Here is a 26,988-nt window from a genome sequence, read left to right on the forward strand (position 1 = left end):
GCCAGGGTTTGTGTTCGGTCCCGCCGTGCAGGGCGAGCTTCTGGCGAGTCTGGGCTCTCGCCTGGCCCGGCCGTCCGGGCTTAGAAAAGCTCGGGCTCTTGAGGTGTTTATAGTTTGGATATAACTTTGTTACGGTCTGATTTGGAGAAGAGTAGTGACTCTCCGGACAGTGGAGTGCCAGGAGAATAATCTCAGGCCTAATACTTCACCTCCTTCGGGCTTTTACATACTTTAAACCCACTAATGTCTTCTTTTGCAGAGTTAGGAAAATGTAATTGTTTGTCTGGTTCTGTTGTGCGTTTCACGTCCAGACTTTTTAGAAGTGCAGAGACTTGTGATGGTTTTGGTCTTTTTCTTGTTGTTTCCACAGAAATGTGGTTTTTCGGAACTGTACTCATGGCAAAGGCAAAGAAAAGCAAAACAGGAATTTTGTCTGCATGACGGACCACCTTATGCCAACGGAGACCCTCATGTTGGCCATGCATTAAACAAAGTAAATATTTACTCGTTCATGCTTTATTCTTATGAAGTGATAAAACTTTACTGTCATGTGCTCTGTGTTCTCCATTCCCATTTAAATCGGTAACACTTTAAAATGTTTGGGGTTTTGGTCGCTGAGGCTTTTAAAAACCAACATTATGGTTGTGTGGATGCCATATTTTGCCATGTTGACCTAGACACCGTACCCCAACATAAATACCATGTACTGAATGCTCAGTGCTCATTTAGGTTCAGTCCTGAGATTCACAGCATTACACTGGCCACAAAGTGAGAAAGACTCAAATGTCACCCACAGCTTCTTACAGTCCCAGTGCTGCAGCAGTGTCCTCTAGGCCAGGGTTGTAGGTCCAGTTCAGTGTTTTAAAAATGAGAGCAAGTCGGATTTGTTCACGTCAAGTCTTACAAGTTTATAAACTGCATCTCTCAGTTACACTGATTGTAAACTCCTTGGATCAGAGGTCCTCTAAGATTCTGCCAATGTACAAAATGATAGGCAAGAAAAATAACAAATGTAGGGTCTTTGGATCACAGAATGGTTTGGGTTGGAAGGGACCTTAAAGAAGATCTAGTTCCAAACCCTCTGCCATGGGCAGGAACAGCTTCCACTAGACCAGTTTGCTCAAAGCCTTGTCCAGCCTGGCCTTGAGCACTTCCAAGGAAGGGGCACCCATAGCTTCTCTGGTCTTAAATATAAATTCGTCCTGCAGCTTTTGATAATTGTATTTGTAAACAGGAGGAGCTTAATTACAAATGTGGCTGTTCCACATGGGGGAGCTAAAGTGATAACAGACCTTGTGGCTTTTCAGATTTTGAAAGACATCACCAATCGCTTCCATGTGATGAGAGGTTATAAAGTGCATTATGTGCCAGGGTGGGATTGCCATGGATTGCCAATTGAGTTGAAGGCACTGTCAGAAGTCAAAGGAGCTGAAAATCTTTCACCAATGGAAATTCGGCAGAGAGGTAAATAAACTACTGTCTGCAGTATCTCCGTAAAAAAGGCTGGCTTGACTATTTGTATATCCTACTCTTTTTTTGTACTTTATGCCTGATATGCCTTTTAGACTTTGTGGCCTTTTCTATTAGCTATTGGTGACATTTTCTATGATCACTGGGTGTATTTGCCAAGCAGATAGACCAGACTGGAATCTGATGAAATGGGATCATTTCACACAGGCTTAATTTGTTGCTGTAATGGGCATGCAGAGCATTGACCCTGGGTTTAGAAAAACACAAAAGGAGGGCAGAGGATTTGGATGTGTGCTTTGATTAACTGTATAGTGGCAGGAAGCTGGTATTTATGAGATCAGCATCCTTTTGGTTTTTGAAGGCTGAATTTGATTAGGAGCTAGAAAGATGCATGTAAAAGTCAGGCTCCTTCAGGACAGCTTGGCTCTGTCTCACAAATAGGAATATATTTGTTGACTGTGTTTTTAATAATTCTACAAAACTACCGGGGGGATCCTTTCAGAGAAAGTCTGCATTTTATGGAAACTGCTTTGAAGAAATAATTTCAAATACAGTATGGGTTGAAGGGCATCATTACTCAGCTGCAAAGCTTTTTGAAATGAGCAATTGAAACTGCTTTAATTTGAAATTGTGGTAATGGAATAGGCTAACTTATTTTCAGATGTATGTTACTTATAAAATTTTGGATCAGCATCAACAGAGGGATGACTTTCACTCTTACTAGTTTTATGTTGAGAACTTATTTTGGGAAATTTCTCTTCCTAACAAAATACATTTTTCCCCTCCTTTCTTAAAGAGAAAGTTTATAGGACTATAAAGACATAGGCTTAATGTTCCTGTATTAGTCAAAAAAGTGCCACTCCTGGATCTGTTTACTTTTTGCAGTCATTTTTTGTAACAACCAGTCTGAAATGTATGTATTTTGAATTGTAATATTTTGGGCATAGGTTCACTATATTCAGCTCTGGCTTTACTAAAAAAACATCAATAGTTCATTTTAAGTGGTATTTTATTGATCTTAGTGTGCTAAACTATGTGCTTAATGGAACTATTCCCTTCAGCCAGAGCATTTGCAGAAAGAGCAATTGAGAAACAGAAATCTGCCTTCATTCGTTGGGGTGTAATGGCAGATTGGGCCAACTGCTACCTTACATTTGACCCAAAGTATGAAGCAAATCAGCTGAGAGTCTTCTACAAGATGTATGATAAGGTATGTTGAATTTCTCTTGAAGTCCGTATTGATTTTTCATGAGTTTTGTTTCTCCTAACTTTCTTTTTTCCTCTCCCTGCCCTCTCTAGGGTTTCATTTATCGGGACTATAAACCTGTGTTCTGGTCCCCTTCAACAAAGTAAGAATCAACTTACTATTTTGTCTTCAAAATTTTAGCAAGGATACTTACTTGTAGCTTTTGATGTTGCAGTGTGTAACTTGTGTTTGATGTGTACCAGAACAGCCTTGGCTGAGGCAGAACTCGAGTACAACGAGCAGCACGTCAGTCGCTCTGTGTACATGAAATTTCCGCTGCTGAAGTCGCCGCCTAAGCTGACTTCTGTGATAGGTACGACTTCTCTGTAGCTTTAAAGACTGATAGCTTTGATTTTTGTTATTATTGTGAGTAAAGTACTTCTAATTTACATCTGTAGATGGATCATCCCCTGCTAGTGTGCTAGTCTGGACCACGCAACCTTGGACTGTGCCAGCCAATCAAGCAGTTTGTTACATGCCAGACTCAGCGTAGGTGTCTTTCACTTGGGTCAGTCATCTGTGTCAGTCCTTAGCGGTATTTAGCAGCAAAATTAAGACATTCTGGACTGCCATTACAGTTTATTTAAGGCATCTTTTTTAGGTTTTGTTTGGTTGGTTTTGGTTGGGGTTTTTTTGTTTGGTTTTTTAAGTGATGCAATTTAAGCTTTGTTCTATATCTACTAATATATTAATTTCTGCTTTAATTTTTTTTAAGTTATTTCTCCATTAGGCGAGGTTATGTTGAAACTTCTGAGATTTATGAGTGAATTGAACATATAAAACATACTTGTCTATCTTTTAGAGATGAAGCATGTCACAAATTGGTAGCTTTGTGGTGTTTGTAATTATTTAGTATCATGAATGCCCGTTTGCTTTGCAGATACTCAATTGTAAAATGTGCAACAACTGGACAACGCTTCATCCTTGCTGCAGATAGAGTTGAATCTACAGCTGCTGTTCTGGACACACAGTTTGAGGTTATATCAACGTGTAAAGGTAGGTTTTAATATCGTTATCTTAAATTACTTAGAAATCTGCTGGTAGGTGTCTGAAAACTGCTTCAGTTTTGATGGATTAAGTGTTTTTATAATTTCAGTATATGCTTCACTAAGATAATACAAAGAGGAGGAGGAGGAGTCTTTCCAATTTACTATTGGTGTATTGTAACTCAAATTATCATCCATAGATTTCAAATGCATTTTTAAAATCTGGATTCGCGCTTGGAAAAATGAAATACGGAATTCAAGTCTATTCAGTATTAAAATCTTAATTACACTGAGTACAGTTTGTGTGTCTTTCCATCCATTATTAATGACAAGACGGGGCTAATTACAAGAATGACTGTTGAGGTATTGTAGGTGTCTCTTGTCTCTCTGGACAAGCTAAAGCAGTTGAGCTGGCATCCTAGCAAACTGCATAGTGACATTTCTTAACAGGCAGGCTTGGGATTCAGTGTAATGAGTTGGGATTTAGTGTGTCATTTGTGAGCTTTATTCCTTTGCCTCTATCAGTGATTCAGTACTGGAAATATGCATATGTGAAGGAGGTGAGGAATCTGTTTCTATGACTTTTTGTGACTTTTTGTTTTCTTTTTTTTTTTTTGGTGCCTTGCCATGCCTTCTCTTTCAGGGGAAGTCTTGTTTTTACCTAATGATAAAATTACTGGGGCTGTTTTTTCTCACAGCTTCCACCTTTTTGAATCATGTGATTTACAGATAATGTCCAAGAGTAGTAGAGTTGAACCTTCTTAAAAAGAAATTTCATATTGGAACCTGTTCTTTTTAACTTCCCATATATTCAGTAATTACTTATATTTGTTACTTTCCTGTATTTGTGTACATAACTGTTTGACGGCAGTTCTTAAACATCGTCCTTCTAGGAGAAAGTCATTGTGTGAACACCATTTTGTCATATGACACATTCCTCAAGCTCTGTGATTCTTGACTTCCAGCAAGACTTTAATAATAATATTTCTTCAGTGGTTTTTTTAACCACTTGTTCTTTTTCTGCACTCTGATAAAAGAAGCTGAATGCATGAATTGTGTTTCTCTATTTTTTTCTTCCATTTGTGTTTTTCAGGTGCAGATTTGGCAGATGGTTCTTGTGCTCATCCCACCATTCCTGGCAGAGTCTCTCCTCTGTTACCTGCAAATCATGTGACAATGACAAAAGGGACAGGATTAGTTCACACAGCCCCAGCTCATGGTATGGAAGATTACAGCGTAGCTTCCCACCATCAACTACCCACGGTACTTCATCTTTTCAGCTGTTGCTCTTGATTTCCTGCAACTGATTGATTGTGTGCCCTTAAAATGATTTGTTTTAATTTGTGCATAAAACTTGAAAATGTTTTGAAGCATTCACAGAAGCATGAGTATCACTAATGGCCTGCAGGAGTGCCAGACTAACCTTAAAGAAATGTGTATGAGGATAAAAGGATGAAGTTTCCTTCTGCTGATTAAAAGTCATGGAGAAGTGGTAGAACAGCAGCAGGTTTTTCTGCTCTGTGTGTGGTTTTGTTTTTTGAAGGATAACACAGAGACTTTTTCTCAGATATTGACTCACTACTCAGAATTGTCTTTTCCAGACAGTAAGTCACCAGTTATGTTGGTCATTATTAATTTTTTTTTTCAGCAAAACTTGTTTTAAACACGTGTATAAATACAGTTCAGTTATGCATGGCCAGTTTGTGATTGATGGGAGTGAAGATGCAGGATATGGGGCATGGGGAGGATTAGGTTTGATTTTGTTTTTCACTGTTTATTTGAAAAGTCACTGAAATACCAGTGACTTTGATGTAAGATAGTTGTGGTATGTGTGCAAATGCAATGGTGCTTATTCCTTCTCACACGCAGAATTCACTTGCCTGGTAGATTACTGAACTGCAGTTCACTAAATCTGAAGTGTACTTAAATATTTTGTTCTTCATCAGGAAAGGAGTCACCCAGTAGAGTATTTAACTCACTTTTGAATACCAAAAAAGATAATTGCCACATGGTATTTTATTGACATGATCAATGTGTTCATTTTTAGGATTGCCTTGTGGATGAAAGCGGGTATTTTACAGAAGCAGCAGGTCCTGAACTTAAAAACAAGAATGTCCTTGAAGAGGGAAATGAAGCTGGTGAGTATTTGATGCTTGACTATTTGTTACTTCCTCAGTTACAGTCCTGCAGGAACATTTTGAGGGTTTGTATAAACTGATCATATTTTGAATATGGATGAGATACAGGCATTTCTTGCTAAGTGTTGATTATGGAAAGGAGCTGAGTTGAGGTTAACAGTAGCCATATGTTCAATCTGAATTTTAATCTTGCCTCATTTTTTCTCTCAGTCATTAAAATGCTTCAAGCAGCTGGGAGTTTGTTAAAAGAGGAGAAGTACGTGCACAGTTACCCCTATGACTGGAGGACTAAAAAACCAATGATTATTCGTGCCAGCAAACAGTGGTTTGTAAACACAGCAGATGTGAAGGCTGCAGCACAGGTAGGTAATTTTGCTTTCTTATGAGACACTTAAAGACAACTGATGCTATTTGGAATCAGCAAAACAATCTTGCTGTAGCTCCCTGCAGAATATGTTATTCTATAGCATTTATAAACAGTAGTTGAAAAATGTTAATTAATTGTCAAAGTGAAGAGTGTTGTCAAATTTTTTGTCAATATTGATATGATCTAGGGTAGTTACATTGATTGGTATATTTGCTCATTGTATTTAGAGATGTAGAAAAGTTTCTTAGAGCTACTGATTTCTTTTTCCCTAAAATATTTTTAAAAATATGATGTTTCAAGAAATTAACTCAGACGATTTTATCACTATTAAAATTATATTTTTTGTTAGGCTAGCCTTGTGCGGCCAGAGATCTTTGTTTGCTCCCCTGTTAATTTTGTCACAGTCCTATTTTAAATAACTTTAAACCATGGGGTCTTTTGCTCTTTGAAATTATGTACATCCACACTAAAAATTCAGACCAGCACCTTAGGGTAACAGTGATTTTATTCTATTAAGGGCATGAGGTGTATATTCCATATTAATCTTTATCTAAAATGAATGAAAACCTGATGGTTACTCAGCAGGGCTGGGAGTGAGTGGCAGCCCACACTGTATTACAGGCAGTCTGTATCAAGGTGGGTTTTCAAAGTAGACAACAGCACAAGACACAGCTTTTAAACTTCAGATAGGGCCACTGATGCCATTTTAAACTCATTTTTAGGGTGTGTCTGCTAGAGAATCAGAGAACTGGGCTTTGGTTGGGAAATATACAGCATGTGCAGTGTTCAAAGTATGTTGGTTGTCTGAGAATGTGTTGTTTGACACTGGGAATGGGAGAGTAAATCTGTACCGTATTTTACTGACAGCATAAGCAGTGTTTATGGGAATGCTGAAGTGTGTTCAACAGCTCACTGTCTACTTTTTAGGATGTGCTGAAAAAAGTGAAAGTCATCCCTACGTCTGCAATGAACAGAATGCTGGAGATGCTGGACAGAAGAACATTCTGGTGCATATCGCGGCAAAGGTGCTGGGGCGTCCCGATTCCTGTTTTTTATCAGAAGAGCACGGGAGAATGCTTGATCAACAGGTACCTGTCCAGCCTTGTACACTGAGAAATGGCAGAAGGAGCACTGTCTGTTGTGCTGCAGTTAATGATATAAAATTTCTTATTATTTCAAGTAGGAATACATGCTTTTAGTTGTAGTTGTTTTTACACAGATCTAATTTAGCTGTAAGTTAGAACAATCAAAAACTTGTTGCTGGAAGTGACTTGTATATAACTAATGGAATTAATTTACTTAGATACTTAAGTTACCTGAGAAGTCCCCTTGAGATTAATTGCTGCTTTCATCCTTCATCTTGTAGTTCAGTGAGCTGCCAGTCATGACTGGCCTTTCCATTTAAGCAAGCAGTGAAATGCAAGTTGTGATTAGAAGAGATGGCAACTCTACATTGAACAGTCCAGGTTCTGTCTCAAAAGAGCTTTTTGCAGTTAAGTAAGTGACAGTGAGATCTGAAGTGTAATAACCACATTGGTTGCAGAATAAATAACTGCATTTTGTTTGAAAACAAAATTAGAGTGGTTTTGACGACCAGCCTCAAGTGTAACTGACCCTTAGCTATATGATTTGGTATGTCCAGATCTTCAGATGCTAGCCTGATTCTGCCATCTTCTAGTTAATAGTATCTAGATATTGCAAACACTGCATTTCAGGAATTGTAGACAACATAATGCAGAGGAAATCCAAGCTATGCTTTAAAGCAAGAAAACTCAACCAAATATAATCCTTTACTGTTCTGTAAGGAATAATAGAGTCCTGCTTTTACTTCTTTGGGAAACAGAGGTATTCAGTTGTGAATGCCCTCTAAGAGGTGATTTCATAAAAGTAGTATTGTGGAGTTCCACATTCATTGATTAGTTCCATATTTTTTTCTGTCTTGAGATATGCTGATATAACTCAGTTTTATGCACCCTAATCTTACAACCTTTTGTGTAAATTCATTCTGGATAATATGATTGCATAGCTGGAGATGAACTTAAATAGTGTTGCAGAACTCTTTTTATTCTGGTGTTGAATAAATATACTGCAGGAGTCCAGCCTGTTTTCCAGAGGCTGTACTGAGCACACAAGCAGTAGATAGTAGACAGTAGTAGGTGAGGCTCAGGGTGTGGAGAGCAGGGAATGGACTTTAGACAGGTAGTCCTCAGCTTCACCTGGTGTGACTGGGTGTGTAGGTGCACGGAGATGTACTTTGGCTCTCTCGCCATAGGCAATAACTGTGAGAAAAGACCACAATAGCCACACATCAGGAAATAAATGGGTGGAGGGTTTGTGGAGTGTAAAACCGTTTTACCTGCAAAAAAGTGTGTGTCTCTATAAAAAAACTATTTCTGAGGAATAGTTCTTGTATTCTGGTTGAAGAGTAGGCTTGAGAGAGTGTGTGTGTATGTTGCTTAAAAATTGTTAAATATGTAGTTTAACAAGAAGAAGGGAGCGTAATGAAAAGGAGTTCAGCAGTTGGCACTCAAACGAGAAGGACGCCATGAAGCAAGAGCTTCTTCTGCACATCGAGGAGCTGGGACAGAAAGCATTTGAAAGGAGGGATGTGTGGGAATTCCTTTCTACAACCTTTAGGTTGTAGAAAAATTACCTTGAAAGGCAGTCACCTGTATTAAAACCCCTGCCTTTTGTGAGTGCTCGAGCTGTGTGAGATTATTCCTGGAACTATGCAAAATGATGTGGTGAACTTTGCCATAGCTTAACACCTCCATCTTTGTATGTAGGTGTTGGCCCAGCAGTCACACTTGTGGGGAGTGAACAAAGGGACAGCATGGCATGTTTGGGTAGAATTGATCTGAGGAATAGAAAGAGGCATTTAGGAAAAAAACCAGACATATTCAATATGCTTGAAAAGAGATTTATTTAATTTGCTGACAGCTTCAGATGCTCATTTATAGCCAGGACTCTTTACTTCTAACTTTACATACTCTCGGTGGAATTTTCAAAGGAAAGTGTAAAGCAATCATTAAATATTCTAAAAAGTTTGAGCTTTACAAATATTTGTAAAGTTAACTGTAGCAGGCTTCTGTAACTGGAGTAGGAGAAGTGCACAGAATATTGGCCTATAGAAGTGACAGGCAAATTTAGAAGACAGTCTGTCAATTCATAGGTCATTTTCCTGGACACCAGTTCTTACTGAAATAAGCAGCTAAACCTGATTGATTTGTTACGTTTGCATTATCATTTTGAAAATCATATTACAACAGGTGGCTGACTTACTTTTTTAAGAAGTTTCATACTTAGATTGTGTGATAATTAATATAATTAAAACACCAGTAAATAACTTGCATTTCAAAACACGAGCTGTTTTTAACTTGAGTGCTGGATAAACAACCTTTCAGTAGCAGCTGCCGTGGAGTTTTTGAGTGACTATCAAAAGTAACAGCATCTCCACTGGAAGTCAGTGTAGTCCACATGGAGTTGCTGTTACATATGAGAGCACCAATGGTCGATCTTGAGTGATCCTGTTTATGTATCACCTGTAAAATGACTTTTAAAAAGAAAAAAAAGTCCCTAAAATAAACTGCTGTTTCCCTCTATGAGAGTTGCCCCTGAATTTGTCACATGAAAAGCCGCTGAAAGCCCCTCTTTCAAGATGGAACTGCTTTCTCTAACAGAGTGTTTTTGCCACACCAGCAGTGCAGTCTTTCTAACTTAAAAGCCAAGAGGTAGTTTGTAATGTTTGATGCAGAATCTCCATGGATCTTCCTGCTGCTGTGGGCCCCCCATAACCCTAAACGATATTTGATTCAATGACATTGTCATCTATGGTTATAAATTTAATATACCAGTAATGTTTAAATTCTTTGCTGCAGAGTATACTGCATAATATTCTGACCAGGAGTGTAAAAATTATTATTAAAAAACCCTTATATGAAAGAAAGAGAAAAGAGAGAGCACTTTTTCATTTTTGCCATTTTCAATAAGAATACAGAGGTGAGATTCTGTGGGATTTTTCTGCACAAATGGAGAAAAAAAGACTTTAAGTAATTTAGAGTACATGCACAAATAGATGCTTACACTGTGTGACAGCTTTCAACATTTAATAGATTTCACAAGAAGATATTCTCAATCTAGGAAATTTTGTAACTCATGGAAAAGAAAGAGCTCCAAAACTAAAATGCGAGAATTGTATTTCCAGTAGTAGCTCAGGCCAGGTGATAAATGTGAGATACATGCTTTAATCTGACCTCATGCAATAACTGCTGTACAAATTTGCTGTTCAGATATTGGTAATAAATAGTAGTATTGCAGAGATTGTTCTAATGCCTGACAACTTTTGTCCGCTTCCCTGTGACTTCGATTAACACGTAAATTAAATTTCTGAAAAAGAAAACCCCAACATCTTTTTGAAAGAGTTCTATCCTGTGCTCTAATTTGTTTTTCAAAATAATAAGACATTTCAGTGAACTGCAATTAGTACCAGCTTACCATCCCCTAAATACTTACAGCTGCAGTATCAATGTTCGTGTAAAGAAGAAGATAACTTCCCCTCTTTGCCTCTGTTGGAAAGGAGATGGAGAGAACATCAGGCTCTGTATTCTTCTGCTCCTGACTGTATCTTAATGCTGCCTAATTTCTGTTAACAGATTAAATAAGTGTGCAGCATAATCAATATCAGGCTCCCGGGTGATTGGCTGGAGCTGTGGTAGCGTGAATTGCCGTAGGGGTGTCAGAGCGTAGCAGGGACACGTAATGCAAGTTCTTCCAGATAGCCTCTGAATACAGGGCAAAGTTTTACAATGGCCTTTATGGCTCATTTGCAGAATTATCATGCTCACCTTGAAGGCTGTAGATTATAAAGTGATGAGTAGTTATTTGAGCAAGGTGGTTTTCACTTACACCTTACAGAAGAGTACTTTGCAAAAATCCTGCTCCTTACAATGCAGAGACCTTAAATAAAGTTATTTCTGTCTTGTAGTAAAATTAATCATAAGGATCCTGAGGGAAGAGCAGAGCCAAGTACAGGGGCTGTGTTTCTTTGTCTTGTATTTTTGAAACTGTAGGAGGAAAAAAGATTTGTCGAAAAGATACCCTGGAAATTTTTCATCTAAACTGTCTCCTCTTAGAAAACACTTGTTAATGTTCACTTATGTTCTGTAGAGAAACACTGCATAATGAAACAAACTTGCACTGCTAGAATACGATAATTTTTTTAAACTTGATTTGAAATTATGATAGGATTCTGAGAATGTTGGTCAATAAAAAGTTGGCTTCACAGTCCTTGACTCCTTATTTCTAGTAAGTGTTTGATAACACAAATCTTTCTTTTACTTATCTGAAAAAATTTATCTGTGGCATAATTGTACCTGTTGCTTCTTGTGTAACACAAATGTCTTAAAACAAATCTGCCCTTCAGAAATTAATAGTGTAATCTTTGTATTGCATAGCAATATACTTGATAAAATGTTAGTCCATAGTATGTTTTGTGGGAATGGTGTATCTACAAGGATACACAACTCTTGTGTGACATTAGCAATACTGTAAATGAGGGCAGTCATTTTATGATGGTTTCCCAAGGGAGAGTAATAGCAAGGGTTTATTTCCTTCTTGTCCCTCCCCACCCCCACCTCTGATGGAAAGGAAAAAATTGTTTGTTAAGAGTATATTTCTATATGTTGTCCAAAATAACTGTTAGTTTTGGTCTATAGCTGGATTTATCACCTTTTATAAATCCCTTTAAATACTAATAACTTGAAATACCTGTTGAATGTTTTAAAAATGTGTAGGTTGAAAATTAATTCATCACTGGAGTTTATGTCCCTCCACTGAAGGGTATTTGCAATGTAGAAGACAGGCTTAGTTCCTGTTTAAATTTTCTGCTTGCTTGACAGGACATGCTGGTAGCTTTTCTGTACTAATTGTGGGTGTGATTCCTGATCAGAGAATTTTTCTGGCTCTCACTGAGGCCAGACCCATTAGCTGAGCACTGAATTACTTCTTCCATAAATCACTCACCATACACTAATATTTTATGTGGTAATAAACGTGTTTTAGGGTAAATCATCCTCTTTTTAGTTTAGCTACTCTTGTCTTCCACTGGTGAGTTCCATGGTCAGCAGCTGGAAGGCCTTGAGACTGTGGAGAGAGCTCTTGAAATCCTCACGTGAAGACAGTTGGTTATCTGTAACTGTCTTCAAAAATACACTGATAGTGTATTTGAGAAGAATCCAAGGTGGAAACTTCTGTTGGCAAAGAGTGAAAAATAATGCTGTGTATTGCTTTTCCTAAAATGTTCCCAGTGCTGTAGTGTGCGTCATCACTAAAGGTCAGGGTGTAAATTCAGCTTTGTCAGTGGAAGGTACTGACCCTGCAAAATACAAATTCAGTGGAATAGTTTAGTCCAGGCTGAGGCAAACAAATTTCTGTTTTGTTTTTCCTGTGATCTTTCTGAATTTGAAGATTTAGCATAAAGGAGGCAAGACATAAGGGCTGCATATCAGCTATCTGCCAGGAATTGTACCAGAACGGGGGTGGTTGTTTGCTTTTGTCTTGGAGAAGTAACACTCTTACAACTGGAAGTATAGTCAAACAGGCCTCTGTGCAAATATTTCTGGAAAGAAGTGGTACCATTCAGAGCTGGAGCTCCTCTGTATTGTTTCAGCAAGATAAATGTTAGCAGATACATTACAAAGCCATAGATTTTGTCCCACCATCATTAAACTGGAAGGTGAATGATGCCTATGCTGGTTTGAAAGGGGCAGAATGGTGGTGGTGCCAGCTGGTTGTGCATGTGTGAGTGTTGCTGCTTAAAGGCCTTTCCCTGTGGAAAACCTGCTGGGATGTTCTACAGGAATTTACTTTGAGAAGTAAATTGATTAATTGATGATTGATTGTTTGATTAATACAAAATTGTTGTTCTGTCGTTGCAATTTGAGCAGTCAAAAGCAAAACTGGATTTTCTTCTTGCTGTTGCACATCATGTCATGAAATGTAGTAATTTGTTCTACAGCTTCTTGGACAACATGTTTTCATGCTTAAACACTGTGTCATTAAATGTTTTAGTGTTGTAGCTCAGCTTATTAGCAGTGCAGTAAAATACTGTGCTGCAATCCAAGTATAAAATCAAGTGATGACACTGAAGATCATCTGCCTTCTGTGTTTTCAAGATAATTATGCCAGATCATTATTTTACTTTTTCCCCTTTGCAATACTGTGTCAAGAACTTAGTTAACTGATTAAATCTTCATTTCTCAAGTTACAAATAAATCTCTGGTGGCCTGGGTAACACAGAAGATTTAGTCTGAAGTTGGCAGGTCGTGATGATCTGCTGTACTCCTTAAATGCAGCAGATGTCTTAAAAATCACCTCTTTAGTAAGTGCCCTGTGAGTCAGCAAGATGAAGTGTGTGGGGTTCCTCTTTGGTTTTTTAAGATACTTTAATTTATGTCTAGACTTGGCATTAAGCAATATTAAAAATCAATTCCCCATAGCCTTACCAGTGGGGCCAAGGATTCAATGTGTCATAAAGAGTGCAGAGAACTGCACACCTTGAGGTTGCCTTATCTGTTCACATCAGAAAAAATGCTTAGTTAATTTTTTTTTTTTCTTATTCCGTAGTATCTGTTTGTTTCAGGACCTTTGTTCTGGCTGGTGCTATATGATATGAACTCATAGATTGCCTTCAGAGTGTACATTGAATGGTTTATTATCACTCCTCTACTGGGTGCAGAATTTTCAGTTTCTTACATTATTTGGATTTATATATTTATCTGTATATTTCTTACAATTTAAAAAACATATTGCTAAAAAAGAGGAATCCAGGCAACTGGAAGTCTAAGATATATATATGTATACTATTTGAAAAGCTGTCATTTCCTCACTCCTTTCCATGTGAGTTCTCAGAGTCTCTGTATCCAGTAGGAAAAATAAACCCACTGTCAAAAAGAGCAGATATTTTGAGGGGAAATAGTTGTGTAGTTTCTTTAAATTCAAGGTCAATAAATAGCTAATAAAAGGGATTTTAGAAGTTTTCAACCTGCTGGCATCTTTTCTGAGTGCCCCAATTATGGAGCATTTGCAAAAGAAGGTATTTGAAATCCATGTGGGGTTTTGTATGTTTTACAAATTCTCCCATCTTGGAAGGCAAAAGTAGGAAGCCTTTAATACAGGCAGGAAGCTCTGGGGAGTCTTGTCTGGATTAGAAGCTGGAAAATCACAGGTTCTAATAGCTTGGTCTGTATATAATTGTCTCTCACTGCTTTGGGTCTGGGATACTTGTAGAAAGGTGTGATTAACTCCTCAATTCATAAACCCCTTTTTTCGTCCTCCTAACCCAGTGAAACCATCACAGATGTCATCAAAATAGTGGAGCAGCAGGGGACAGATGCATGGTGGACCCTTCCTATCGAACAACTCCTGTCAAAAGAGGCCGTAGCAAAGGTAAACTTCTGACTTCAGGTACAGCAGGTGCTCGAGACAGTCAAGTGATGGGAAATAATAGAAAAACTTCCTTTATTCCCATGATCCTCTTCAGTCTTGTACCCTTACGAGAAGGTATCCTGTGAAAGGAGTATTCAAAAAGAAAGATCTGAGTGCGGCAAAATACACACAATTGGATTTGTGCTGTTGATTAAGGGCAGAGATCTCCATCCTCCTCCTCTTATTTCAGGAGGAAAGTGACATCCTGTTTAACCAAATTAGGAGCCCAAATATGTATTAGGTCTTGGTCGTTAAGATGGATTAGAATTTTTATTTAGTTCTTCCTAACTTTTTATTGTTTTTTGACAATTGTGTACTTAAGCTAGCACAAAGCTGTAGTGTTACTCTGCCATCTGAGGTTTTCTTTGTAATTTTTCCTTGCCCTACTTTGGGTTTCCATCAGTAATTATCTGAAAACTCTAGTCAAAAATTATCTACATTATTTTGTGATCACTCACAAAGGTGGTAGCAGAGCCTGTACAAAACTGATCCAGAAACCAAATTTGCTTTATATTTAGCTTTGAAAAGCATTGATAATACAGATTATTTTATTTGTATTATTTAATAATTGTTCTCTCAATAGGCTGGTGGTCGTGATGTTTCAGATTATGTCAAGGGACAGGATGTCCTAGACATTTGGTTTGACAGTGGAACTTCCTGGGCTCATGTTTTGGAAGGTACAGAACTCCTATGTTGATCCTTCTTTTAAAATACTTGGAGAACAAGATATAACTGTTCTGTGTGACAGTGTTAGTGTCAGCAAAACTGAGGCAGATTATGCCAGCAGCAGGCTGGTTGTGACCTGTAAAGCTGCTTTTGCTTGTAAAGATAAGGATTTAATGTTGGCAAACTCATTTTCAGTGTAATTAAAATTGAGATTTTTCTAATATTCTACTCTAATGTTTGTGCCATGTGGTACACCATGTATATTCTAATCACAGCAAATTATTTTGAGTGTAGACATGTCATGGCACAGACAGCTAAGGTACTTTGGTCCTTGTGGATAATTAAATTGTTTTCAGTTAACAAATATCAGCTTGTGCTTGTGTGTGCTATTTGAAGCAGAACAAGACTGAGATCAGCTGCTGAGTCTAAGTAAGTTTTGTGATTTAAAAGTGTAGGTGTGCTTTTTCACTTTTGATTACTTTCAGTAACTAAAGCAGTATATTGTGGCTTAAAATATTTATACTTGCTATATGCTATTTATGGCTTCTACTGCCAGTAGTTGCTGCTCAGCAGGTAGCAGATAGATATTTGTATAAAAAGATGTAAAATATACACTGTTTGCCTGGAGGATAGTGCAAAGTCAGGAGTCCTTTCTACAGGAGGAGTCTGGTCCCATACATCAAGTCTGTTGGACTTTAAACCCTCTGTACACAATTGTGTGATAACAATCTTGTTGAATTATAAAACACGTTAGTACCAGAGATTTTATTTCTTAGCAACGTGGTCAGGCAACAGTACCATCAGCAAACATTAATTTTCTAGAAGACTTTTACATATATTGAGGTTTATGCTCTTTAAAAATGTTTCTGGTTTGATTTTGAAAGGTATAACAAAGTAGTGGTATTTTATTCAGTTACAAACTTGCATTCTTTAAGGGCTGAACACCTCAGCCTGCAAAAGCTACCTGTAATCCTGTGTAAAGGGGTTGCCTTTTCGTAAGGAATAGCAGAATCAAGGCTCTTGATTAGTTTTTAATTTGTGTCAAGCTCCCATATGGATTCTGTAGTGTCTAATAAATGTTTGGGTTATCACAGTTCAGACTGCTTCTTTCACGGAACCATTACAAGTCCTCTACCTCTCTTTTCATTAAGTTTGCTGGAACTTGGTGTGTGTAAGGCATCTTCTTCTGCTGTGTGACATGACCGGAGTGGCCCCACTGGTGTAAAAGCTGGGGACTGACTAACCAGCAGTGTAACCTTGTAACCCTGTTTATTCTCAGAAATAACACAAAAGTTGCGTTATTTTTTTTTCTGTGTAATTGAGGCTTCCAGCCACTGCCAGAAGTGAAGTACAGTCTGGAATTCATATCAAATTATTGTTTTAACTTACCTTTTATGAAATTTTGCAGAAGTTGAATTAAGAGTTTTGTCATCTATTTCCCAAATATGCTTCAGATTTTAAAGCTTTCCCAAAACTTCTTCCAATGTCAATAATAATCAGCAAGGCTTACAGACAGGCTAATGGATAGGATTGTTTTCCAAAGTACACTTGGAGAAAAAGGGATGAAATTCATGGAGAATGAATTAGAGAATGTCATAACAGGAAGAAGAATTTTGTGGTAGGAGGTGGGTGTTGGCAGAGGTTGTTGCTGTCTTCTGATGTCAGTGTTGGTGGCAGAAGTTCTTTCACAGCCTGAGTTACTTCCAGGGCAACTGCAGCATATAAAAGATGGCTAAAACTGAGACTAATGTTTGTTTCACTCTACCCTGAACTCAAGTTATTGAAAATTCTAAATCAATGATCTGTTAGTAACCAGCAGGAATAACAGATGTTACGGATTTCCCTGTCAGTTCCAGTCTTGTGAAAATAATTCCTTCTCTCCAGCATCTCTGTGTCTCGGGGAACTAGGCAGTTCCTGGGTTTTCACTTGACCCAGCTGTGTCCGAGCTTACTAAGGGAGATGCAGCTGTTACAAAATGAATCCCTTTAGCTGACAGCCACACAGATTGCTGTCAGAAAATACAGCAGGTTGGGGAGGGGGTGATGACAGGCAAGAAGAGAGATTCTGCTGTATGAGGTTAAAGGAATTGCTCAGAGATAGCCAAGCTCAATGGTGTAAATTATAGGGTGCATGACCTTTTGCCCTTGCACAGTCCTATTTCCAATGCTTGCCCTGCTTCCAGAGACTGGGCCTAGTTCTGATGGACTTGGCTTAAAGTTACTCTTGTTCCATTAAATTATGGCTGGCTTCCTTTTTCCAGCCTAGGTGTGCCTTAGGTACCACTTGTAGCTAAATGACAGATTAACCAAACCGTTCTATGTCAGCAGTGTGGCAGGTAGGAAGGTGCAACTTACACACTAAAATCAGAGATTTGGCTGCTGTAGTCACAAACCCAGAACTGTACAGTTAGAACTAGGCTGTGTGTGAAATAAACACCACTCACTGGCATCACTGAGAGCAGATCCACAAGTGCAACGTTCTCTGAAATCCTGCTGCCCCTGAAGTTTCCTGGGGATGCTGTTTGCTTTGTTAATGCTCTGTTTGCCTAACACTGTTTTCACTGAACAGTTTATTGTTGTGCCCCCTCATCCTGTTTGTTTCTTGCTACACATGCCTCAAGTATTTTTTTGAAAAACGGTTTTATGCAATGTTAAAATCTAAGTCCAAATGCTTCATACATGGATAAATGCATTTTCACAATGCTGCTGTGAGGTAGAAGAGTGTTAATCCACTGCTTCCAAAAAGGAAGTGTGGTAAAAGCAAAATTTTGTTCAAAAGCATGTGCTAATTTTGAATACTTAGTGCTGTGGTGCCCAGGACTTTTTTTTTTTATTGTTGTTCTTTTGCCTTGAAGTTCAACCTATTGATAGAGCTCATTTCAGTAGCTCTTTCTGGAGCATCCAATTAAGAGAACTCTTTAATGTCTTCAGATTCTCGTACATTTTCCTCATGGGCAGAGTGCCATCTTCACTACAACCCTGAGATGATTATTTTAAAAAATATTTCATATAAAAATGCACACTGGACTCTATTGTGACGTGATTTGCCACTGGTAAAAGTCACCCAGCTTTTTACCCACAGTTTTGTGGGTATTGAAATGATGGTAATTTTCAAATCGTAACTTTTTTTCCCTATCTTATTGGCTAATGTTTAACTGAATGAATGTGATTATTTTACAACTTGCCTATCTAAGTGTTTAAACTTTTGTGCTGACTGAGGGGCTTGAATTTATCTTAGCTGGTTCATTCCTGGCATTAAAATACAATACGTTTAATCTAAAAGTCAAAGTCTGTAAGATCAAAGATATGGAATCTTGAAATCCAAACTAGAAGGATCATAAATTGTAATTCTCTTTAATGACCTATGTACTGTACCTCAGTTAAAATAAACAGCTGAAAAGTCTCTTCGGGGTTGTTGGACATACTTCTCCATTAAAAAAAAAAATAGTGGGCACTGTTGTAATCAATTTATATATAACAATCACAACTTTAACAAAAGTGAGGAAGGGGAGCTATTTAAAAGGCAGGTTTTGTATATGCAAACCCCGTGTTTGTATTTTACAGATAAAATGTCCAGACCTCTGTTAACTTTGCAAGCACTAGTAGCCAGCCTGCCACATGTAGTAGTTCCTGTCAGAAAAGCCCAATCCAGTTTGCTGTTTGTTGAAATTCTCTCCTCTAAGTTGTGTTTTTCCATGAAAAGTTAATTTCCCTAAAACCAGTGGCTAGTAAACTAGTTTTAAGTAACAAATGTGTTGTTACAGATTTTCTAATGTTACTATCTTCCTTACCACAGATAATTCTTTTTTTATCTTATCCTCACAAGTATTTTTGCAGTCTCTTAATACAGAGGCTGCTCCTTACTTACTGTAGTTCTAAACCCCAGACTCTTTGTAGATCTCCTTGAATGAATAAGCAAATGTGCTAAAAACTGTAACATCCACCCACACATTTTTCCTGTGCTACCTGGAACTGCTTGGCCTTGACCTTTGTAATGTTGAACTTCCCTTTATTGCAGGATGGATCTAAATATCGAAACTTCCATTAAGTTAAACAAATAAATCAAGTGTGCCAGCGGCAGAAAGAAGCATTGTCTCAGGGGTCCTGGAAAGAGGATAAAAGGAGATAGTGAATAAAAACTGAGTAGAGAAATTTCTGTCTGAATATTTGGAAAGCAACACCACCAACTTGTAGAATCAAAACTAAATTCCTGACAAATATGTGTATGGTTTTGCACATTTGTCGCCTTTGACTTGCATGTTCTGCTGTGTTCCACATTGCTCTGTTCTCACTCTGGTGACCTTTCTGGGATTGCATAGGACAAGGAGGGACTTCTGGAGTCAACAAGTTTTGTACCTTTTTATGTAGTGACTGAATTCCACCAGTAAAGCCATTTCAACTGTGCTGTCCTCTCTCAGCCCTGTGGGATAGCTGGGTTTGCTCTTCTGCCTTTAGTGTGCAGTCAGCTAATACCCTGCCTGCCTTGTTAGCCCATTTTTCCTCTAATGTACTCATTAGCTCCACTTGTTCTTCCCTAGCATTCCTCTATTTTTTCTGTGTGTGTATTTACAGAGAATAATATTTCTACTCAGCCTTCACAAGGACAAGCTAAACAAGGCAGGCTTTTCCAGATGCCTCTATCCCCAACAGCCTTTCTTGTTTCCCATGTTGTCCTAACTCTTTCCTGAAGTTTTTAATCTTCCTGGAACACCAGTGGCCAAAAATGTAAATTCTGTCACAGGTGAGCTATGGTCACTGCCAAAGCTTCCTGCTCTCCTCTGAAAATGCTTTTGATGGGCTGGTTGGGCATGTTACCTCTGTGCCTTGTGCCCTGTGTAATTCCAAATGGGGAAGCTTCAGATGGTGGCATAGATTTTTATTAATTCCAAAGTAGGTGAACTTTTCTTGGGTATTCCAGTTTGTTTAGGCGTACTTGGAAAGTATTTTGAGAACTTCTGTGAAGCAATCTTGAGCGTGATAATTTCTTTTTGTAATTTATTACTTTGTTTGGGAGAGAGCAAGCTTATTTGTTAAATTCTGGAGTTTGGCAAGGTTTGGATTCTTTTAAAAGTTGTGATACTAATGAATCCCTTGTATCATGGTTAAGTAACCACACACCATTTATAAAAGTAATTTACCCACTGGGTTTAAAAAGCAGAATAAATGTTACTAATCACTTCCAGAGATTTTGTGTATTGTTTGAAGGTACAAGGTCTGATATTTCAAATAAAATGTTCTGGTTTAAAAGGTGCAGAGCAAAGAGCAGATACATACCTGGAAGGAAAAGACCAGCTGGGAGGCTGGTTTCAGTCATCTCTCTTAACCAGTGTGGCAGCAAGGAAAAAGGCACCATACAAGTAAGTGTGTGGAGTGCAAACACATTTCTAGTCCATATATTGAATATTGGGCTTTTGGAAGTGTGCACAGTAGTGTATAAACAAGAAACATCAAACCAGTCCCAAGTATCTGATTCATGTTCTTACATTTTCAGTATAAAGTTTTTCTCACATTAGATTGTAATTAATTTACGGTTTAACTTTTTTCTATCATAATTCTAATAATGTTTTCCTTCTTAGTCATTTAGGAATTGCATTATCAGATATAAGTCTGTTTTTTTGCTCTCTCTCCCACTCCCGTAATTAAAGAAATTCTTTGGGAAGTGCAGTGTGCTGAGGCCTTTTCTTGGTCTTAAAATCAGGAGTCAAACACGGTTAGGAGGGGAAAGGGGTTTTACTTTGGTATTTATTTTAAGGATTCTTAGGTGCACCATGCCCAGGTGGAATGCACCCCAATGCACACCACAATGCACACACACAATTAATCAGGTATAACATGATAGGTTTTACTAATTAGCGTATCTATCAAAGATTCCCCAATGAGAGGCTCGAGTGAGCCCCCCTCCCCCAGGAACCTTCCCCTGGGTGGTTCTATCTTGGTTTACAGAATGTGTTCTGGAGAGGACCTTGGGGTCTGGGGCACACTGATCCCCAGCTACGAAGCTTCTAAAATGTTTCGTCTCTCAGCTTGACAAACAAGTCCAAGAATGTAGGCAAAAAGCACTAGGAATACAGAAATTGTAAAAAGGTATAACAGGGGTATAAAAGAAAAGGCAAAAAATCTTCATGGCATCAGTGCAAATCTCCCAAGATCATTGACTTGTGAATTCAACATGAGGCTGTAGGGAATTGGGAATAGCTGTGTGCTTACGTTCTGCTGAAGCTGTGGCACACCATTTATCCCCTGGAAGATGGAAAGCATAGAGAAGGGGAATGTGCCTCAGCTGTAAGGAGGCTGTGCAATTTTGGGAAATGTATTGGCTTAAAAAGTAAATAACACTTTAGTCTTTAATTAATCTGAAATATACATGCCCTGGATATCAAAACAATCTGTTGCTTGCACAATTAAATTAAATGAGGAAAATAAAGTTGTTTACTCTCCTTGGATGGTAGTACAGGGTATATCCATGGTTGGTTGAACTCCGGGGATGAAGCCTCAGGCTCACTAAAATAGGGGGTTTCTATATGCTTTGACTTAAGAATCTCCTCATTAGAAATCTATTCTTAGCATAGATTTTTTCCCTGGGATTTTGTTTTCACTAGAATCTTTTCTGCAGGACTCTGGTGGTTCATGGCTTTACTCTTGGCGAGAAAGGGGAGAAGATGTCCAAATCTATTGGCAACGTGGTTGACCCTGACGTCGTTATCAATGGAGGCGAAGTAGGTCAAACTCCTGAGTTCCTCAGAACTGCCACTTACAAGCTTTCACTGCCACATTCTGCAGCTGTCTTGTGGTACAGCTCTGTAAGGCTCTTCTTTGGCTACACTGCAGTTCCATTTGGCTGGACTCAAACCCTTGACTTGTGTTGCTTCTGCTGTAGTGCAAGAAAACTCCTCACCTTTGTTCTCTGCTAAGAGAAAAAAAATTATGCAGAGGGTGTAGAATGGTTCCTTTTGACCAGTGTTGATGGAGTAATGGAGAAGGGGAATAATAAAAACAAAAAAAATTAAAATGGTGAACCTCTGCCGTCAAACTGACTGAAAACTACCATGTGGGGCTGGCAGTGGAGCAGTCAGATGTAGCAGTTGCACCCCAGCAATCTCTCTGCTCTCAGACTGTTACTGATGGGAAATTTCATTCCATGGTCAGGAAGTTGCACTGCAGGTGATGCTCTGAATTTCTTTCCCTCCTCAGTCCTGCTGTTGTTCTTTCTGAGGCTGCCAAGCAGCTTTTATAACTCTCTAGACAGAAGGATCAATCCATACATGACTTGCTTTTCTGATTCATTAAAACATACAGTCGTTCCTATCCTTTGAAAAGGAGAAAAGCTGTCTTCAGAGTTGAAAGCAATCTGAAGGGGAAGAAAAACCAATACAGTTTTAGATATTAACATGACTATTTTAATGATAAGTATTCAAAGGATTTAAGGCTGCAGATGAGTGTCTCTCAGCTTACTTGGGTTCTAGCACTGCCTGAACACAGAGTGCTGCAGTTTTGGATTGTAGCCCCGCTCAACAGTAAATCCTGCTAAAAGAGGGGGAAGCCTCCCACCACAGCAGCCTCTGGGCACATGGACAGAGTTTTAGGTAGTCCTGCAAGGAGCAGGGTGTTGGAATTGGTAATCCCTATGGATCCCTTCCAGCTGGAGATATTCTATGGCTCTGTGCTTTCCTGTCTGTACTCAGGATCACACCAAGGATCCTCCCTATGGTGCCGACGTTCTCCGCTGGTGGGTGGCAGAATCCAATGTTTTCACTGAGGTGCTGATTGGGCCTGTGGTGCTCAATGCTGCCAGAGATGACATCAACAAGGTAAGAGCCACCAGTGCCAACGCTGTTCATCCCAGCAGCAGGTCCTCCTTGTATTGCCTGCAAAGCTTTCCAGTCTTTAGACTAAAGGAAGCTTTTCCAAGCTTATTTAGGAAAGTACTACTGCTTTTTACACCTGTGGGTCAAATAGTAAAGTGTGCTGAGATAAAGACTCATTTTGCAGTGTGCTTTGGTAACAGCCAGTCTCTATTTTTCTGTAGGTCCTTTTGCCATGTCTTCTTCATGATGCCTTTGTAACTATTCAAACATTCATTTTGGAAATTAGTCAATTTTAGTTAATGATGGAATATGAGCATTTTGTGTTTCATCTAAATTATTAATGTTTAATTGCTCTGGGTTGTCCTAGCTCCGGAACACGCTACGCTTCATGCTGGGAAACGTGGAGGGCTTCAATCCAGAGACAGATGCCATCCCCCCTGCAGAGATGTACATAGTGGATCAATACATGCTGCATTTACTGCAGGAATATAGCAGCAAGGTAGGGGGAAATGTGTTTAGATGAACCTGTGTGTAATGTTTTCCGCTGGTTGTATTTTCTTTAGGTGTGTGAGTAGAGTGTGTGTCATGCAGGCACATTACAACCACAAAGGATCCTTCAGTGCAATGTGCACTCCCTTAAGCCCATTTCAATTTTTGAGGAAGACTTTAACATTCTTAACTTGGTTTGGACGTCAGCCAGATTTTCCCACTCACTGCCCAAGGCCTCAAATTAGAAGTCCCTAAAAGGAGTTAAAGATGGATGTTAAAAAAAAGAAACCCAAAAATTATTATAGAGCTTTGGAAATTTGCTGTAGTCCAGCACTTTGTCATTTCTGTCACTCAGACCAAGAAACCATGGGCATAATTTCTGGTTTCCCCAGGGAAAGGGTTTCCTCTTTTCTCTCCCCTCAGATTTGATGGAAATTACTTCTTTGGCCTAACTGTTAATTTACATAAAATTTTTTCCCCTCCAACAACCTTTTAAAGAAAGGTTTCTCCCAGCCTTTGTGCCACTCATTCCATTTTCTGTAAGTTTGGGTTTATCAGGGCCCGTCATTGTGTGCTGTGTGATGCAAACTGATGCACTGTTCTCACCTCCCTCGCCCAGGTTACAGAAGCCTACAAACAATATGATTATAGCAAAGTTGTTCGACTGCTGCAAGCATTCTGTTCCAGAAACTTGTCTAACTTCTATTTCAGCATGATCAAGGACAGGTAAGTTCCTTCCTGCTGCCTTTAAAAGGGAAAAAAGGAGGAAATGAATCTGAGATGGAGGTAATAACATTCCAGGTGAATGATGAGTGAACACAGGTAACTCTCGAGTACCTCTCAGTCACACATTGTGCTCCAGTGCACTCCAGCTGCCCGGTGAAAGCTCAGCTGTTTTTCAGCTGTTTGTCATTGTTGTGCTCTCTTCTGTCCACTGGGGGTACTGAGCAGTTTAAAAGGTCATCAAATGAGCACATTTAAAACCAAATAAGTATTTAAAGAGAGTCTTGGATTTATATTTCTACCTAGAAGGGTGTGCATCTGAATTTTGGAAGGGCTTTTAGCACTTAGCAGTGCAACTGAATGTATTTATCTGGGTGTTTTAGATGAGTAAAAGAATCCTAAGGCTGTGACAGATCCCTTTGTAAATGTGCAAGGGCTGTTTCATGGGATAGGAGGGGTGGGGGTTATACTGATCTTTAGTTGCCAGAATATGAGTAAAGGACGAGGGGGGGAAGAGAGAAAAGCCCTAATGCTGAGGTTTACAGGTGAACCAGAGCAAAAGGCTGACAGCTGCAGGCTCACCTCCCTGAAGACAGTGTCTCTCCACAAATTAACATGTACAGAATCTCCTTTCCTGTGACAAACTCTTCTCCTGTGGCTGCAGATGCAGATGGTCATGTCTGTAGCCCACTGTGCTTGCCTGGGAAGGGCACTTTAGAAAGCTTTCCTTAGATTTCTATACTTCCAGTGGCAGTCTCAAAAGTGTGGCTCTTGAGCAGGAGCATGAACCTAGGAATACTTTCCAGCTTTCACTGCTGTCTTGCAGGCTCTACTGCGAAGAAGCAAAGGATCCTAAGCGTCGTTCATGTCAAACTGTGTTAGCAGAGGCTTTGGACATCGTTGTCCGCTCCTTTGCACCCATCCTGCCCCACTTGGCAGAGGAGGTTTTCCAGTACATCCCTTACAAGAAAGGTAAAGCACCTACCAGTACTCAGCAATTCCTTTAGTGCACTGTTTAATTGCACAATTACAGAAATACACCACTCTTTGCCATTCCTTTTTATTCATTTAATAAACACTCAAATAGACTAAATTAAGAATTGCTTTGTTTTGCTTTCAAGATTCAGAAGGTGTGTTTCGTACTGGCTGGATTAATGCAAGCTCAGCATGGAAGAAGCCGGGCATTGAGGAAGCAATAGAAGGTGCATGTGCAATGAGAGACTCTTTCCTTGGGTCCATCTCTGGCAAAAATGCTTTGGAATACGAAGCCATCATTGTAATTGAGCCTGGATTGCTGTTTGAATTAATGGAGGTAAAAAATGCAACTAAGAGTAGTGTTGTCTGTGTGAAAATGTTCTTCTGCTTTGTACTTACTAGAAAATCACAGACCAGTTGAGGGTGGAAGGGACTGCTGGAGCCTGTACAGCCCAAGCCCCTTGCTCAGGCAGGCTTAGTTAGAACAGGTTGCCCAGGCCTCTGTCCAGTTGGTTTTTGGATACTTCTGAGGATGGAGACCTCTCTGGGCTACCTGTGCCAGTGTTTGACCACCCTGCCAATAAAAAATCAGCTTTGTGTTTTCTTGGAGCAGGATCAGCTTGACCCTGCTGCCTGTGCTCTTTCTAACACAGCATCCTCATGTGGGATGCTGCTGGCCTTCTCCTTGGGAGAGCAGAATGTTGGCTCAGGGGCAGTTGCTTGGCCATCAGACCCCCTTCTCTTGGACACTGGAGTTCAAGTCTGTCCTGTTCCTGGCAGGAATAAGTAAATCAGACTCTTGGTTCAAACCATCCACTCTGATTAGGAACCACAGCTCAGCATTTGTTTTATAGAACGGATGGTGCTGAGGAACAAAACCAGGTTCCAAGTCTGAAAGTTCTCTGTCCCCCAGGCACTGCAGGCTGAAGAAACTTCCAGTGTTTCCCAGCTGAATGAGATAATGATGGCTTCCCAGACAACCCTGCTGAGCGAGTTCCCCAAAGAAACACCTTCAGATGCAAACATCATAAAAGGGACCTTTCTGATTAACTTGGAAGGTAAGAGAACCATTCCAGACAGGATGCTGCCCTACATCACAGTGTTTTTCATAGCCTGAGTCTTACCTACAGCTTCAGCCTCTCTCAGCAATGACACTTTCTTTGACAGGTGGTGACATCTGTGAACAATCTTCGTACAAAGTTATAGCCCGACCCAGTGCCAAAGCAAAATGCCCTCGCTGCAGGAGATACACAGCTGAGTCCTCAAGCACTCCCTGCCCACGGTGCCTCCAAGTCCTTGCTGCTGGAAAGGGGAGCACATGAAGACTAAACGCCTATGCAAAAGCTGCTCCAAAGTGGCTGAACCAGCAGACCTGCATACTGGAACCTGTAGAAGCAGATGCTTAAGCCCCAGCCTGAGCAGGTTATCATGTACTTCGGGGAACCTTATGTGTGTGTATATATATATATATATATATATAAAAATAAATAAATACACTACTTGTGTATATCACTTGTCAGCTTAATAAAAAAGGGTGGTTGAAAATAACTGACTGATTTACTTGTTCTTAGCAACCTGTGTTCTGGGGGAGTTCACTTCCATTTAAGTGAAAATCCCCAGTGTTTAATTTTTATACTGG

The 26,988-nt window shown here is 39.3% G+C and overlaps 2 protein-coding genes across 3 annotated transcripts in view; both read left to right on the top strand.

The window, feature by feature from the left end:
* The window catches only part of LOC103612817 (acrosin-like), a 215,346-nt gene that overhangs the window by 112,326 nt on the left and 76,032 nt on the right, over positions 1–26,988 (top strand). The gene's annotated exons all lie outside the window — the stretch shown is intronic.
* IARS2 (isoleucyl-tRNA synthetase 2, mitochondrial) lies at positions 323–26,897 on the top strand. The gene is made up of 22 exons (XM_017730048.1): positions 323–493; positions 1,308–1,464; positions 2,532–2,680; positions 2,770–2,819; positions 2,920–3,029; positions 3,115–3,205; positions 3,597–3,712; positions 4,796–4,965; positions 5,750–5,840; positions 6,051–6,202; positions 7,135–7,295; positions 14,550–14,652; positions 15,275–15,368; positions 20,606–20,714; positions 21,971–22,073; positions 23,040–23,165; positions 23,530–23,661; positions 24,271–24,377; positions 25,201–25,346; positions 25,496–25,686; positions 26,263–26,407; positions 26,517–26,897. Exons 1-22 carry the CDS (start codon positions 338–340, stop codon positions 26,669–26,671), a joined length of 2,814 nt encoding a protein of 937 aa, XP_017585537.1. The 5' UTR covers positions 323–337; the 3' UTR covers positions 26,672–26,897.

The sequence above is a fragment of the Corvus brachyrhynchos genome, unplaced genomic scaffold, assembly GCF_000691975.1.
Source record: "Corvus brachyrhynchos isolate BGI_N302 unplaced genomic scaffold, ASM69197v1 scaffold101, whole genome shotgun sequence".
Classification (NCBI taxonomy): Eukaryota; Metazoa; Chordata; class Aves; order Passeriformes; family Corvidae; genus Corvus; species Corvus brachyrhynchos.